Source organism: Achroia grisella, unplaced genomic scaffold (genome assembly GCF_030625045.1).
Source record: "Achroia grisella isolate CSIRO2021 unplaced genomic scaffold, CSIRO_AGI_Agris_v1 utg1971, whole genome shotgun sequence".
Lineage (NCBI taxonomy): Eukaryota > Metazoa > Arthropoda > Insecta > Lepidoptera > Pyralidae > Achroia > Achroia grisella.
In genome coordinates this window covers 359595-375264 of record NW_026712700.1, presented here as the reverse complement: position 1 = coordinate 375264, position 15670 = coordinate 359595, and the positions used below count along the sequence as shown (strand labels likewise).

The 15670-nt window shown below is 34.1% G+C and overlaps 1 protein-coding gene across 7 annotated transcripts; it reads left to right on the top strand.

Annotated features, from left to right (window-relative positions):
• Positions 1 to 431: 431 nt before the first annotated feature.
• Positions 432 to 14522, top strand: LOC131841860 (eukaryotic translation initiation factor 4E-binding protein Mextli). Of its 7 annotated transcripts, none has more exons than XM_059190217.1 (13): positions 432 to 524; positions 965 to 1089; positions 1634 to 1787; positions 2024 to 2177; positions 2521 to 2722; positions 3124 to 3195; positions 3559 to 3619; positions 3816 to 3954; positions 4927 to 5064; positions 5655 to 5838; positions 8513 to 8584; positions 10231 to 10352; positions 11922 to 14522. In XM_059190217.1, the coding sequence occupies exons 2-13, from the start codon at positions 969 to 971 to the stop codon at positions 12024 to 12026; spliced, it is 1524 nt and encodes a 507-aa protein (XP_059046200.1). In that variant the 5' UTR covers positions 432 to 524; positions 965 to 968; the 3' UTR covers positions 12027 to 14522. The 7 variants fall into 7 exon arrangements, with proteins under 7 accessions (XP_059046200.1, XP_059046199.1, XP_059046201.1 ...); XM_059190216.1 differs by lacking the exon at positions 432 to 524 and adding an exon at positions 569 to 808; XM_059190218.1 differs by lacking the exons at positions 432 to 524; positions 11922 to 14522 and adding exons at positions 569 to 808; positions 10555 to 11915.
• Positions 14523 to 15670: the final 1148 nt, after the last annotated feature.

Sequence of the window (15670 nt, the reverse complement as noted above, 5' to 3'; positions counted from 1 at the left end):
CGACGACCAAAATGACACTTCCGAATTTCTTAAAAAAAATTAAGAATTCAATTTTTTTTTAATATAGCAATTATTGCCATGTTTTTTAAGTTATAATTCTTCCATGCATTTTCTAGTCTATTGTCAAATTGAATACCTATTTAACATTTTTCTTACAACAACAAATTACTTCTTTAATTTACAATATTAATTATTGTCAAATGTCCTGATGAAATGTCTCTGAATATTTCATCAGGATTAGACAGGTACTTTTTTATTTAAATTGGGTGCTATTGAGCAAGTAATCACTACGCTAGCGGTAGTAGAATTGATACGACTATTTACATATCAAAAAATGTTCTTATGAATGTTAAAAAAAATATTTTTCGATTAGTTGAGTGTTATATATTAGTATATTACTTACATATAATATAATAATATATTAATGCATTGTTAACTTTGTTAAATAAATTGGTATAATTTAATTGACATTATTGCAACACCACTTGAATTTTATTTTTATTGCGAATTAATGGCGTAGCCAGGTGAGTATTCTTGTTTATTTCTTTATTTCATTGTGTTCCATAGTTTTCAATTGTTTTGTATAGATGTTTTTCATCGAGCAAAATATTTAATCTACTAAAAGTCAAAATTTTTTCAGCTAATTCGTTTTTATTTCCCTAAAAACATTACGAGTAATGAACACGTATTGGATTTGTTCTGAATTTATTCGCTAGAATCATTGTCATCACTTTCACTTTTACACAATTTGCTTCATTAGTGGTTTTAGTGTGCATACACTGTATTGAGGTGCAGCCGCCATGGATGAGTGAGTTTCCACAGAATTCTCTTTGTTATTGGATGTTTCACCGTAAATATTTAAGGCGAGGTTACGATATCCTAATAAAATGTGTATATCACTGTTCGCCCAATGTATGTAACACCTTTCTGTAATGAGTAATTGAATTATTTTATCCATCTTCAGCACCATGTCGACCCTAACGAAAATGACTCGCACGGTTAAAAAACTGGAAGTTCCCAGACCCCTGAAGTCAACAACTAGTTCCGCACACAATCGCAACTCAGTATTGGACGTCAAAATAAACTCCGGTAAGATTTGTATTTCGCCTAAAATAACAATGATAATAGTCATAATGTGACTTCATTGTTTATATTTCCCTATAAAAGTCACTATATTTGCATGCTAATTTATTTTGCTTAGTTCTATAATTTTAAATGTCCATGGACACAAAGGGGTAAAACATTGATTGCATAAAAGGAAGGTGAGGTCATATATAATATTTAACAAGGATTAGCATAAGACTGTAGCATACTGTGCCGATCCTAATTAATAGTACATATTTTATTGTGTTAAATTTTTACTTCTATGCACTGTCACAACTAATCTTTATGGAACTTGTTGTATATGATCATTTAACCAAAGTGGAGCTGGTGTACACTTTTAAATTGTTGAAATAAATAATACTATTTTTACATCTCTCTAATAACAGACTCATTCCAAATTCAAAATATGCAAAAGGTTTTATGTGTTGTACAGGTGGCATGGACAGTGATTAAAAAGTATATAGTTTTTGTATATACATATTTTTGTTTACATTTAAAATTTTCATTGATACTATTTTATTATTTTCAGCTGATGACTTAATAGTGTTGACTGAAGCTGTGGCTTATCAAATGATGCAGGGAAATTATGACCGTGCTCTTCAAAGTAATGTGGCCACTATGTACTCTAACCTGAAGCTCTATGGTGCCCAGCTTGAGAGCCTCTACAAAGATTTTCTTGACAGGTTTGTTCACTGTCTTTTCTATACTAAATAAATTTATTTGATATTAAATGCCCTTTTTTATACTTTTTTTCTAAAATAGCAGTTGATAATGTTTCTGACTATTCATCTAAAAATTTTATTTTATTTTATTTAGAAACTTTCTCTACAATGCTTTTGTTTGAAGTTTGAATGTGCAGCTATTATATATGTTAATTTTACTGATTAATTTTAATGAAATGGTGGACATTTGTTTTCAGATATTTTGTTGTTTTCCGCAATGGCTCACAAGATGAGCGCTTGGATAAAAAGACACGCCTACATCTTCTTGAGTTAATTGAGCTGCGTGCTAAACTATGGCAAGGTTCTGATTACATGAGTCAGTACTACAGGCACCGTGGTACACATGCTGAGGTTTGAATTTATTCTATTTACTTTTAAATATATTATGAGGTAACAGCTGTTTTATCAGGAAATTTGCAATAAAGGAATAGTGCTTTAAATATATACAGGAATAATTTATAATCATAAATTCCACCATAAATTTAAGACAAGAATTAAATATTAATAAGAGAAATAATATTGATTACTAAATTAAAAAATAAACATGACTTGAACATTGTCTATCAACAAATTATAGTTGGGTTATTTGTGATATTGAAAGTTAATTTATCAATTCATGAACAGTATTGGCGATTGTAAAATCGTCAGCTATTACGTTATGATATTATACAATACGTCATTTTGTATATTATAGCCATTACTAGTGCCTACTATGGAGGGGTCGGGCACGGGCGGCTCGGTTTCTCCAACGCTGGCTGCGCCTGCTGAGCCGCCCACTCTTCTCGGCCCCGGTGAAGTCATCAAGCCCTCTGGCAAGTTTCCCAAACCAACCAAGATCCCAGGCAAGAATTATTCCAAGGATGAAGTTGTCATCAGGAATGCTGATTCTGGAAAAGGTAATCATTTCTGGATTTATATGGGTATATTGCATGTCTTAAATTATTGAAAATACTGTCCAGTATATTGGGAATCAATGCATGAATTAAGACAATGGTTAGCTTATATGTTACTTGTCTTGATAGTACAGTTATACATATTTATTTTTAAAAGATGCATGTTGATAATGGGTTATAATTGTAATTTATTATAATACAACCTGTATTTAATAATATCCATACAATTATCAAATACTGTATGCTTTAATTTATTAGAATATTAATATTTATAATAATTATTATGTAATTAATGAAAATTTGTGTGGTGTTATGGGCATTAAATATCCATATATCCTGTACAAGAGAGAGGTAGGTAACGAGTCCCGCGGCAGCGAGTCTCAATTTATATTGTGGTGTTGCAGTGATGGGTATCAAGGGCAGGAGGGTGCACATGATCGAGGAGCTAAGTGATACGATTATATCGTTTCAGCGAGGTACGAATGCACGGTGTGGGCTGGACGCGTTTGTGCATGGTGTGACGGTCTCTTCCCATTCCTATGCTGATTCTCTTCTCTAATCATATTACCATATTACCGTATATTGTCAATATTGTTCTATAAAATTAATGTTTTGAATAGTACATAAATATCAGAATTTTGATAATTCAATTAATAATTTTCCTTTATATACTAATAAATAAATGCAGTCATTTTGGTAACGGTTATTAATATCAGAAACAAATCATTATAACACACCTATTAATCGCATTCAGCTTGAAGCTTCATCAAGTTAATTACTAACTCGGACTAATAGTAATGTGCTACCCGGTCTATACTCTCGATTTTATGTGATTTCAGTGAGTCCGGGTGCTAAAGAACGTCTAGTCCAAATTACCGGGCCAAACGAAGAGAACGTGAAGTGAGTATAAGAAATGGAAGTTTGAATATCGACTCAGTGTTTTTAAAGTTTTACTGAATTTTATTCAATAATTCAACGATGCCAATGGCATCCAAACAGTTCGTGTTTCTACTTATGCATAGTCTGAAATGTTATAGCGTGCATAATATTATGATGAACTACGGTGGTAAGTCATATATGTGTGTGTACTGTACAGCCACGCGAAGCACCTAATCGGTGACACGATACGGCGCAACGCGTCCCCGGTGCGGCTGGAGGGCGCGGAGGCTGCGCTGCGGGCCAGCCGCGCCTCGCTCGACTCCACCGGCTCCGACGACGCGCCGCGCGCCCGGGAGGTCCGCCCCTACTGCACCACACTCACCACGCACTCGAACTCTCCTCATAATACATTCACACACACGCACTTCTAAATCTGCATCCTCCATTAAGCATTACACCTCATACTAAAGTCGTCAGTCGAAGTCCACCAGGTGAGAGTTGACCTTTGGCAGTTCCATAAGTCGCGGTTTTGGAGTGCCATCTGCAGTCGCTCCCCGTCGTCCGGTGAAGCTGTAAAGGCTAGCTGCGGTCAAAAACATTGTAAAAGTCCTATAAATATATAAAGTCATATACTCTTGGATCAATCATACACCCAAATTCGCCCTCAAGACACATGTTTCTGATATAATTATAGACACTGTACGAGCTAGCATCGTACATTATTTCGCAACATTAACATTTTATTTTACATTTCACATTTCATTAAAATCAGTTCGCATTCGGTCATCAAGGACGCCGCGCGTACTCATTACAATCATTAATCAGTTATATTTTAAGTTTCAATATACAGTTTTAATCAAGTTTCTATCAGTATCATTTATCAGTTTTACCTATCAGAATCTTTATAGTTTCGGTACAACCCGAACATTGTTTTTTTTTTTTGATTAAAACCACAGCATCCCCATCTACATCTTCTTTCGCGCCCGGGAATATGTACGAGCTAGCATCGTACATTATTTCGCAACATTAACATTTTATTTTACATTTCACATTTCATTAAAATCAGTTCGCATTCGGTCATCAAGGACGCCGCGCGTACTCATTACAATCATTAATCAGTTATATTTTAAGTTTCAATATACAGTTTTAATCAAGTTTCTATCAGTATCATTTATCAGTTTTACCTATCAGAATCTTTATAGTTTCGGTACAACCCGAACAGACACCTATTTAAGAAGAGCTAGTAGTCTACGCAATATTATATTTTAAAGGAAGTACACTTCCTTTTAAAATATGTTATTATATTATGCAATTTCTATTGTTACCAGAAATCCCCACACAACAATTCACGGGCTCTTCTTCATAGTTTCTCCACGAATGACGCAGCGCTGGGAGAATATAAGTACACTGTGACTTTTGGACAACATTCCATCAAGATCACAGGCAACAACTTGGATCTTGTGAAGGTAATATGATTAAAAATAATAACATTCTTTCCTGTCTCCGCTCATAAAAGACATTAGTGAATAGCTGAATAGTGTTTATTCGATTATTAAAAAGGCAAGATTGAGATTTTTTTAAATTATCCATGTAGTCAATAAATGAACAATCGATGCTAAATCAATTAGTGATGTTTAGAATATCTAGTGGTCTTGTTATTTCATTATAAAGAGCAAGTAATATCACACCTTAACATTTGTAGGATACATATTTTATTTCAATATCAATTTCAATCTAATTTAGTCGAGGTTAATGTATTTTAACAAGAATTAAAATTCTATAAAATCAGAGCAATTATAGAAATATTATGACCAAATATAAATCATACTTCATTCAGAACGTAAATCATAGGCGGAGTCGGCTCTTGTTAGCTCTAGTTTTGAGTATGGCTAACCATCGCGTATATTAATAATGAGTAAGGAGGTGGTGGTACAGGGTGGTCTAAGAATTCGTGAGCATTACTAACACCCGCGCTAGCGAGGAGGCCTCGCCGCTAGCTCGCTAATCAGAAATTTAGTCGCAATGGATCGTAGTAACCCGGTGTGGTCGGTCGCAGACTGCGAAGCTGGTGCTGGACGAGTACTTCGAGAGCGCGGGCGCGCTGGAGGCGCTGGGCGCGGGCTCGGGAGACTTCTTCACGCTGTCGCAGCGGCCCGGCGCCGCGCTGCTGCTGCGCGACGACGCCGCGCTCAACGGCGCCGACGACGACGTCTTCCTGCACCAGGACGCGGACGCCGCAGGTACGCCGCTCGTTCCGCTTAACTCCTATCTTTTTTGTGCGCACCGAAATGTATGAGATTCGTTGTTTGCGACGCTATATGTGAGAGTACATTAGTGTCGCATAGGGAAATTTTGTGCGTACCGAAATGTATGTATAAATGTATCGACAGAGACAATTTCATACAATTGTATGTACGGTTGAAATGAAATGATGATGTGATGGTTTTCGAATTATGACATTTTTAAATACAATTCTTTTACGCCCATATTAGTCTATTTTCTAACTTGTAATTGTTTTACAATATGTTAAAGTTTATAGTGCTATTAAGGTCGTCCGATGTAACATCAGCCAGTAACTATAATCTAAATGGAACTAAGTAAACAGTTCCTATTTTTGACATAGTATAATATATATACGTCCTTGAACGATTTGAGATTTCTTCGCAAATTACGCCATTATTTTAATGAGGATGTCATTCAATAGACCATTAAGTTGTCATAAGTACTATTATAATATTGATTGTAAGACGACTGCGTGAGTCAGGCGCGACAAACTCGAATCGAGTCAGTTGTTTAAGATATAATTAAGATAGGACTCACTTAAAATATAGAAAATGTGCATGCTGATTGTATTCCTATCCGTTTTTGTGGGTAGGGTTAGAATAGCAAAAAATTACTGGCGAATTCATTCTGAATGGTGATTTAGCTACTAACTATGAGTACAATTATATAAAATAACAGAGAATTAGAATTTACATATTTTAAGGCATGCAAAAATAGCTGACGACGTTTTTGTAATGTTAATACAAAACTCAGGGCATGAAAGTTTGCTACTGATGAAGTGTGCAGTATTTAATGTATTTATTATTGAAATTAACGATCAATTTAAAATTGTTAGTGACTGACTGAAGCATGTGTAGAGCTATATTCTATGCAAACATATTATAAAATTATACAGTTAATACTATATGTAACCATGTATATATATTTAAGGATTCATTTAGTGTGTAATTAATTGTGAAGAGAACCATCCCAATATGATTAAATATTTATTTATATGTTTATATCATTCATATGTATACAGTATTTGTCAAGTCCCAGGTACCATTTTCGATCCACGGTTTTTCGTTTTGGCATGGTGCACTTCCATTATTGTTTTATAACTCACCATCCATTTTGGTATCATGGTAAGAACCTCTCTGCACTTCCATTATTTAAAGAGTTTTTGGAATATAATAATAAATTGTTCCTAACTCACCATCAATAATTAATAATTATATAAACATTTAATATATCTGCCATATAAGCAGATTTTGCAAGGGCCATGTTTTTGTATAACATCATATATGTATCATTTAATATATCTGCAAATCATATCTTCTATGCAGAAGCAACAGGATGTGGGAAGTATAGATTTTAGAGAATCCTGTATAGCATAAATATATGTTACTTGTAGTAGTAGTGGTAATGTTTGAAAAACGGAGGCGCATATCTGTTAAATTATACTATAATAATTAAACTTTGCATAAAATTTACAAAAAAATAGTTTTGCTAGAAATTTAAGTATGTATAATGAAACTTGAAATTAAACGACCTACCTTAAGGAACAAGGGGTATACTATTATATGCAATACTATTATTAATAAATTACATAAAGAAGACGATCTCGTTGTTCTTTATCATTTCATAGTACTGTACGTATCCTTGTTTATGTATTGTAATTGTTTAACATTAAAAATATTTTAAGTTATTCGAAGTTGAATTTTGTCAACCTTTATTAGTCTATTATTCAATTGATGATTTCATACATTGAGTGTGGGGATCCAGTTGCTTCTGTGTAGAGGTAGCGTGCGGGTCGCGTACCGTGGGTGTGTATGGACGTGTATATGGTCCGGACGCCGAAGACATAGCTTCAAAGGTTTGAATACATATTTGAAGATCTTTCGATACACATTTGAACACATGCTGCAAGTAAAATATATATATCAGACATGCATTATACACTTATATATGCTCACTGTACAATACTTTGTGAAAATAAAGTACGGTATACACATATTTGAACTTTGAATTTTTCTTGTACGTGGATAAGCTGCTTTTACACGATACAATCTTTCACGCGCAATCAGGAGCGCCTACTTTTTAAGATGGGAAGCCAGTGCCCGGCAATCGTGCGGGATGGTATATTTTTTGTGTTCACTCTTTCGCGCGTTGAATACGCAGGTTTCATGTAATTTCTTTTAAAATTATGTATATAATTTCACATATTTTATTTTCCAAAGACACGTTTAAGATTTATAAATTATATATTATCAATAACTCTATAATTATGTTTTTGCTCCATCAGTCCGCTATTTTAATACACATTAGTAATATATAACCAATGATAATTAAAAATTACAAGCCGCGTAAGTACAAAAGTTTGAAAGACACGGATATGCCTGAGCTGTCGACGCACTCATTATTTCTCGTTCTACATTTTCTGTGCATTACATGCACATTTCCTGCGTTAAAGCAGATCCGCGCGTAAAAGAGCGTACGTGTAAAGGCAGCGATTGTCCCACTCGTAAAGTTGAACACAAAATCGAAACTGAAATATACGTGGGACACATGGCGAGCTTGGAGATGTTTGCGTACTTGAAGCTATGTCTGGGCGCGGGCGGGCGGGCGGACGTTAACTGGCGATGTGTGCAGCGGCGGCCGACGGCGACGCCACGCCGCGCCGGCCGCGCTTCTCTCGCGCCGCCAGCACTGACAAGCACCAAGGTAACCACCGCCACCACTACCTGCCTCATCGCTTCTTTGTTTCTCAATGTCTGTCTCTGTCTCGTCGATGTAGCGATACGAAACAGGACTGCAGTATGAGATCTATATTTATGTATGTCAAGTACGGTTACTTCATATGACGTGGTGCAATGATACACAGTCGAGTTCCGATGATATCTTAGCATTTAAAGTTAACAAATCATGTCAAATATAACGTTTATGTAGAAGAGAAGGATTCGTTCTACTCCACGCCTTATTTATAATTTTTATGTGTTTGTCTCGGTAAGATTCTGAGTGGTTAAAATAAAATGGTTTTGATATTTAGTAAAAAAAATTCATAAACACATTGATGCAAGATAGTAAACCGGTTATTGATGACCCGTGACTACACTTGTCCCTTGTGATACTTATGCATATTGCTGTATGCATTACCAAATGTTGGCGTTAATATTTCAAATACATAATTTCTATCTTATGATAAAGTTACCCATGTTTCATGTGGATCAACTTCTAAATTATCTACTATAAATTTATTGTAAAATCTTATCTACCGTACTTGAATTATAAATAAGGCGACAATAGACAACGCAACGACTCGTTTGTCGTTGCGTTGTCTCATCTGTCTATTACTATTGTTTCTCCTTTGTTTACTTAACGTGCTAAGATATAACCCAAACTTTATTTTTGCACCCGTGAAAACTTACACATTGTTCTTTTATATATGTTGCGGCTGAATTATATATATGCCCAGTTGCATGTCCAATATACATATATTAATTTTATTAATGTCAATAAAAGAAAGTTTTAATATTGGGGCAATGCGGTGAGACCACACTTTTTTCAAACATTTCATTCCATTATTAATATTGTCTACTATATTCTCTATAGAATAGATTCATTAATATAATTTTTTTAATTGGCAGTAGAGTTTTCTTCTATTCAAGATCATTTATATGCAACACAATAACTAGTTTTTTCTTTTGATTTAAATTTGTCATACAATTTCACATTAAAATTTGGTTATTAGTCTATAATCATTGTTCGTATTTTAACAATATGCAGAAGTCAGTCAATGGAAAGTGTTTATATATATTTTGCTTATGGCTGTCGTGATTATTGCGCTTAAGTTTACAAATATAAGATTTTGATATTGCATCCATAATATATATAGAGACAGACACTAATTTTTATTTCCAATAAATGATGCACGTAGCTTTATACCGTTTCTATAGCCGCACATGCCTTATATACGAGAATAGTTTGTGATAACGCACTAATTAAAGTATGCGTGACTGTTACTATCTACAACATTTATTTTAGTTCCAATACCAGAGAATATTTCTAAACAGTATAAATTAAATATTCGGTACTTCATTGTTATAATTTCATTTAAATTCTAGTTACTTTTTTGTTTCAAATATTAGAAAGTGACGAAGAGACAGACGTATATCGATCTAATAAATCCGTTTTATTAGTAAGATTATATAAAAAAAAGTTTAAATTAGTAACGGTTACGAAACACAAGAATTAAGAGTTAGCAATGAATAACGCAATACTGGTTAAGTGCAGAAATACAAAACGCTTAATTTGGATAAGAGAGCGTCGGCGAGGTTAGGCGGAGACTCGGAGAGATGTGGTGTGTGCAGGCGGCGGCCCCGGCGCGCGGCAGACGTACACGTACGAGACGCTGGTGCAGTACGCCGACTCGCCGCTCAGCAAGCTGCCGCCGGCCGGGCTCGCCGGCTTCCCGCCCGAGCTCGCGCGCAAGGTAACGCCGCCCGCGCCCCCCCGCCGCCCCGCGCCCCGCCCGCTCCGCGCCTGGCCGCCCCTGCACCCCCCCAACTACCTGGCCGCGCTGCTCTGCCGCAACTTCTACTGATCGGTCGTGGGACGCGCGGAGCGGCGCGGGTCGCGGTCTGGTCCGCCGGAGCGGCGCGTCCCTCAGTCCCGTTGTCCGTTTCCTTTCCCAGTTCGAAGCCCCCGCCGCGGAGGACGGTCGAGGCGACGTCGATGACGTTTAGAGATCCTTCGACCGGAACCTCTCTCCCCCTATCTCTTCCTTCGATTCCGACCGGCGAAGACGACGCGGGGCGGCCCGAGACGCAATCCCGAAAGAAATGTTGAGCTTTTGTTTTCACTTGTTGCGCGTCGTCTCTGAATCGTTCCTATCGAGCATCCGAATACGTTTCGAAGATAACGAAACGATGAGTTTTCTAGTTCCTCTATAAGCAATTCTGATTAATTTTCCCTTTACCAGTATCGATCTAGACTAACGTATTCGTGTGTTTCGTTGGACTGCACGAGCTTGGCTTTTGCAATGTATCTTACTAACCTATTCGTTACTGGATTTGGTGAAGGTTATGGGGAAATTTTGGTCTCAATTTACTCTGCATATAATCTGCCAACAAATTTGGTCTAAGCTATAGCACTTTTGCTCTTTTAAGCACAAAGTAATATAAATTTCAAAATATTTTTAAGAATATAAATTCTGTAACATAGCATTACTTATAACTGCCAGATAAGACTGAAATTATATAATATTAAGGTTTTTGGCGCCAAAGAGCTTCTAATTAATAACAAGAGCTTGTAAAGAATTATTTGTTCAATTGCAATAAGCTTTACTTGATGACATTGTGATACTTAGTACTTAGAAAATTTCGCAGTATTATGACATACGAGTACATATTTAAATTCTAATACATTGATCTCATTCAGATCTGTCTTCTTTTAGTTGCGATCAGATAACTAAATTAAAAGTGACCATTGTTTTCATTGTTGAATTCGTTAATTCTTTTTTAAGACTGATGCTTATGTAATGTTTATTATTAAATCTTTTATGCGAGTTATTTACAGTTTTGAATGTCTATGTTTGTGATGTATTTACTATGACAAATTGATATTTATAAATTTATAATGTTTCTCTGTTCATGCTGCCAGAATGGGTATTCGAGAGAGGTTCGCTACAGGTAGACTCGTTAGGAAGTGTCTCGAATTAGCATGATAACTTAAATTTCAATGTTGACTCTATCTATAGTATATTACCTGTTTTATTATATTGTTGTGTTTTTTTATTTGAATAGGTATAAAAATTACCAGTGTTGCTTTATTATTGTCAATTTCAGAATTTTTAAATATAATTATGTAAAAAAATGTGTGTTTTGCTTCTGCTAACCTATCACTAACATTTTCCTGTTTATGGCTTTGGATTTAGAGGTGAACTTCCACAAAGGCACTAAACTGCTTTGCTAACATACAATAACCACAGGTAATCTAACACAATGTATTTGTAAACTGAACTTAAAACGCACAGTGGATAAACATGATATAATCTCGACAGAGTTGCCTGGAATTCGACAGCGCCAGCTACTTGAAGAAGGTGCGCGCGGCAGCCGGCACAACCGTCGCATCCGTAGATGCACCCGATTCACCTGAGCCTGAGTAAATGGCAAACGCCCTCATATTTTAATCACCGATAACATCGGACACCAGTTTTTTTTTATATCTTCCTAGACCTAGGAACTAGCACGCGATTACCTTGTTATTTAAAAAAAACACGGGCATAATTTGTTAAGAGTAGATATTACTAGAGGCTTCGAGAGCAGCTGTGGACACCTGGTGTCTACATATTGATAGAATAGCACCACTCATTTTTCTTTATTGTTCGTAAAGAACACTGAGATGTCCTTAGTTTCCTTAAGTCACCGTCTCGTTTATAACCGTCCGCTGTGCTTACATGCACAATTTCTCACTCACTAATTTTAATGGACTTACTATAAAAGTATTAGCACACCAAAATATTTATTTTTGTAGTACCTAGCGGCATATCTCACTTTATTATATTTATGGCAATTTATTATATGGATTTACTATTATAATAATCCACGTGAAGCAGTTTGCTAATCTGTACTATGGAATTGCTAAATCCATATAGTGCAACTTTTATATACAACCTGTAGGTATAATTTCCTTCTAAAGAATTACCCTAATGTCCAATATTCAAATGTTACCTATCTTAAATCTACCTAAATTGGAATAGAAACCCTTTAAGTATTTTTTTTCTAAGTATAACTGTTATTTAACTCATTTACAAATGCTAAAAAACAAATATCAGTTGAAACAAGTTTTACTTGCAGAAAACTAGTTTTAACCAAATATTAAATACGAATTACAACTTCGTTCTATGGAGGAAATATTGATTTAACAAGATCTTTCTGGGAAAAATAACAAGGGTTTTTACTGCAACCCTTTCATTAACTAACGAAATTAAATAAAACTACTATCTTAATAAATAAAAATATATCTAATGATTACATTTAAATGGAAATATTATAATCAATATATTAACGGATTGCGTTTTGTACATTGGATATTTTGGATAAGTTCTAATGAGGAATTCTTGATCTCCTAAAAATAACTTCAATTTAAAATCTCGACAGTCGGGCAGCAGTAGGTTTATTTATAATTAACTTAAAAAGTGTGTCAAACATTTATATGATTCTATATCATAATACTTACAGAATTTTAATACAAAGAAGTCAACATAGCGACATAAGTAGCACAAATTATACTAAAAGCATAGTAAGTGTAGAAGCTTCGGGCAAAAACTTTATGCTCGATCGTCTTTCGACTCGAATATTTATTTCATTATGCAGCTGTCCTCATGTGAGGCCATTGCTGTCTCCACTTAAATTTTTAAGTGATACATTTAATCGAATACGCAAACGAATATATAGTTCTGATTTTTTAATTTGTGTTGTATATATTGACTTTTTGACGTTTCGGATGTCATAGAGTGATTCCATTTATTTTAAGAAGAATGCATGCATTTCTTTGTGTGTTTGTATTACTCATTTTCAGACTTTGTATCTAGTGTCTAGTCCTGACGAATGTGGCGATTCTAAATATATCATAAGCTCTGCCACAAGAGAGCCTGTCAATCAATATTACGTTTAAATATTCGTGTAGTTTAGAAAAAAATGTTTATTCTTTCATAAAATAAGATGCAAGGAATGTCAAAGTATCACAATTATAAATATATTCTAAGAGAATCAAAACATGAAAATATCTTATTTATAAACAATATATTATTTTGTGCGACGCCAAGCGATTCAGCACCTTAAGAGTAAAATAAACTACAAATAGTTATGTTTAAAAAAATATTAATGCTCGTTAAATTGGCCTAGCCGTTTGCTCCAAAGAACAAATGGATATAAAATAATGTAATATTATTATTTAAGTACTTGTTGTATTATTAGAGCTTTTAAATAAACACGCTGTGCACTAAACCAAATAATTTTGTGAATTGTTATAATCTATTTAAAAATATAGTATACTAACAATAGTAGGTACTGTAATATTATTGTTGTGAGGTGATTGCCAGGCTTTCTCTGATAATCTTCTAAATCTACAAAGGAGGCTGCCTTTTATATAATTATATTTAGTTATTGATTTCATCGAATAGAAGTTGATGCGGTAAGAAAGACTGTTCACGGTACTATTGCAACCTCATTTGTTTGAATTCGGTACCTGCTGCATATGTTTTATCACTCACTTCGCGCTCCTACATGCATTATTGTTGAGACGTGTCTATATTATTTCGTCGTATACTCGAAGACTACTATTTAAATACCTATATAATCTTCGTAATGGTGTAGTTATACGATTACGCCGTTTTATATTAGAAGAATTGAGGACCGTAATGCTGTTGGTTTACTTTTTATAATTTAGATCCCCCAAATCAGAGCAAAGCAGTAGTGAGTGATATTACATATCATCTATATAGATTTATCAAATTCTTTACTCGGTGCTTATTACTTTGGAAGAGTATTATCGTTGAACTTGTAATAGTTTTATGTTTACATTTTTGTTTTTATATCAAATAAATAATATTAAGAATATGTACTATTGAAAAATCGATGATATACTAAATTTTCTAATATTCAGTAGTTTGATTCACCATCCCTACCTTTTGGAAATAATTTTAAACCAAATTACTGTAGTTAAAATTATTATATTTACAAAATAAATATGTAGTTCGCATTTTGAGGCTATACAACGCAATTTTATGTAATGTATTTTAATAAATAATATTTTCTATGTTCACTCTAATATAAAAAAGTACTACAGGTATTACAGGCATTATACAAAATGAAATATTTTTAATAATAGTTATTATTATATATGTATTCTTCATTACATGTCAATTATTTAAATTGGAATGCTAAAGCACAACATAATAAAATGCAATATACTCGTAACTATAGACGAGGCCAACTAATTACTTAAATATGCAATATAAGGAATCGTTAGTTATTTAATTTGATCTGATACTGGTGTATCGCATTTACATCTTATTACAGAATCATCAACATGTTTGTATAATTGCCTTCATTTGTTGTACATTTTTTAAACACCATATTAAGAAAACAATATGGACTCGAGAAATTTTTCATAGTATCTTGATTTCCTATACAATGGCTATACAATATCCCTACTAATTGGCACTTAAGAAGGAAACTTGTGAGTCGGTTTCATATAGAAAGATCTCGATCATGTAAAATCCCTTTCATAGATAATTTTAGAACTTGATTTAGGGGGGGGTACATACTGTATGATTAGCAGTATCTACACTAGCTGCTAAATTAAGAAAATGAGTTAATTTCTTAGTGGAGTGAATACACTTTTCATTAAGAAAATTTGATTGTCAAGTTTTTAAATACCACACTTAATGCTTCTAAACAACAATGATAATTGTATTCTTATACATTTCTAAACTTGGTACCTATTTAGTAACACTTTTAAAATAATTCAGATACACTACATCTTACAGTTTTAGAATACACCAGGCGAATTCAACCGCTTAAAAATATATACTTAAATCATTCGAATGTTAGAAAAACTATAAATTAAGTGCGATAACTTTAAATAAACTTGATGCAAATCTATTCATAATACGTAAAACATTACGTGCACTATTTAACTCAAGTGTATTATTGTTGGTTTCGTGTATAGTAATGTATATATGTATTCATAATAGCGTAGACATATAAAGATATGTCTACGCTATTATATCACAAAGATTACCAA

Coding starts and splice junctions, on each gene's coding strand:
- LOC131841860 (XM_059190216.1), top strand. Junction 8,585..10,230: donor CAGCACTGACAAGCACCAAG/GTAACCACCGCC, acceptor TGGTGTGTGCAG/GCGGCGGCCCCGGCGCGCGG. Junction 10,353..11,921: donor CGCCCGAGCTCGCGCGCAAG/GTAACGCCGCCC, acceptor TAATCTCGACAG/AGTTGCCTGGAATTCGACAG.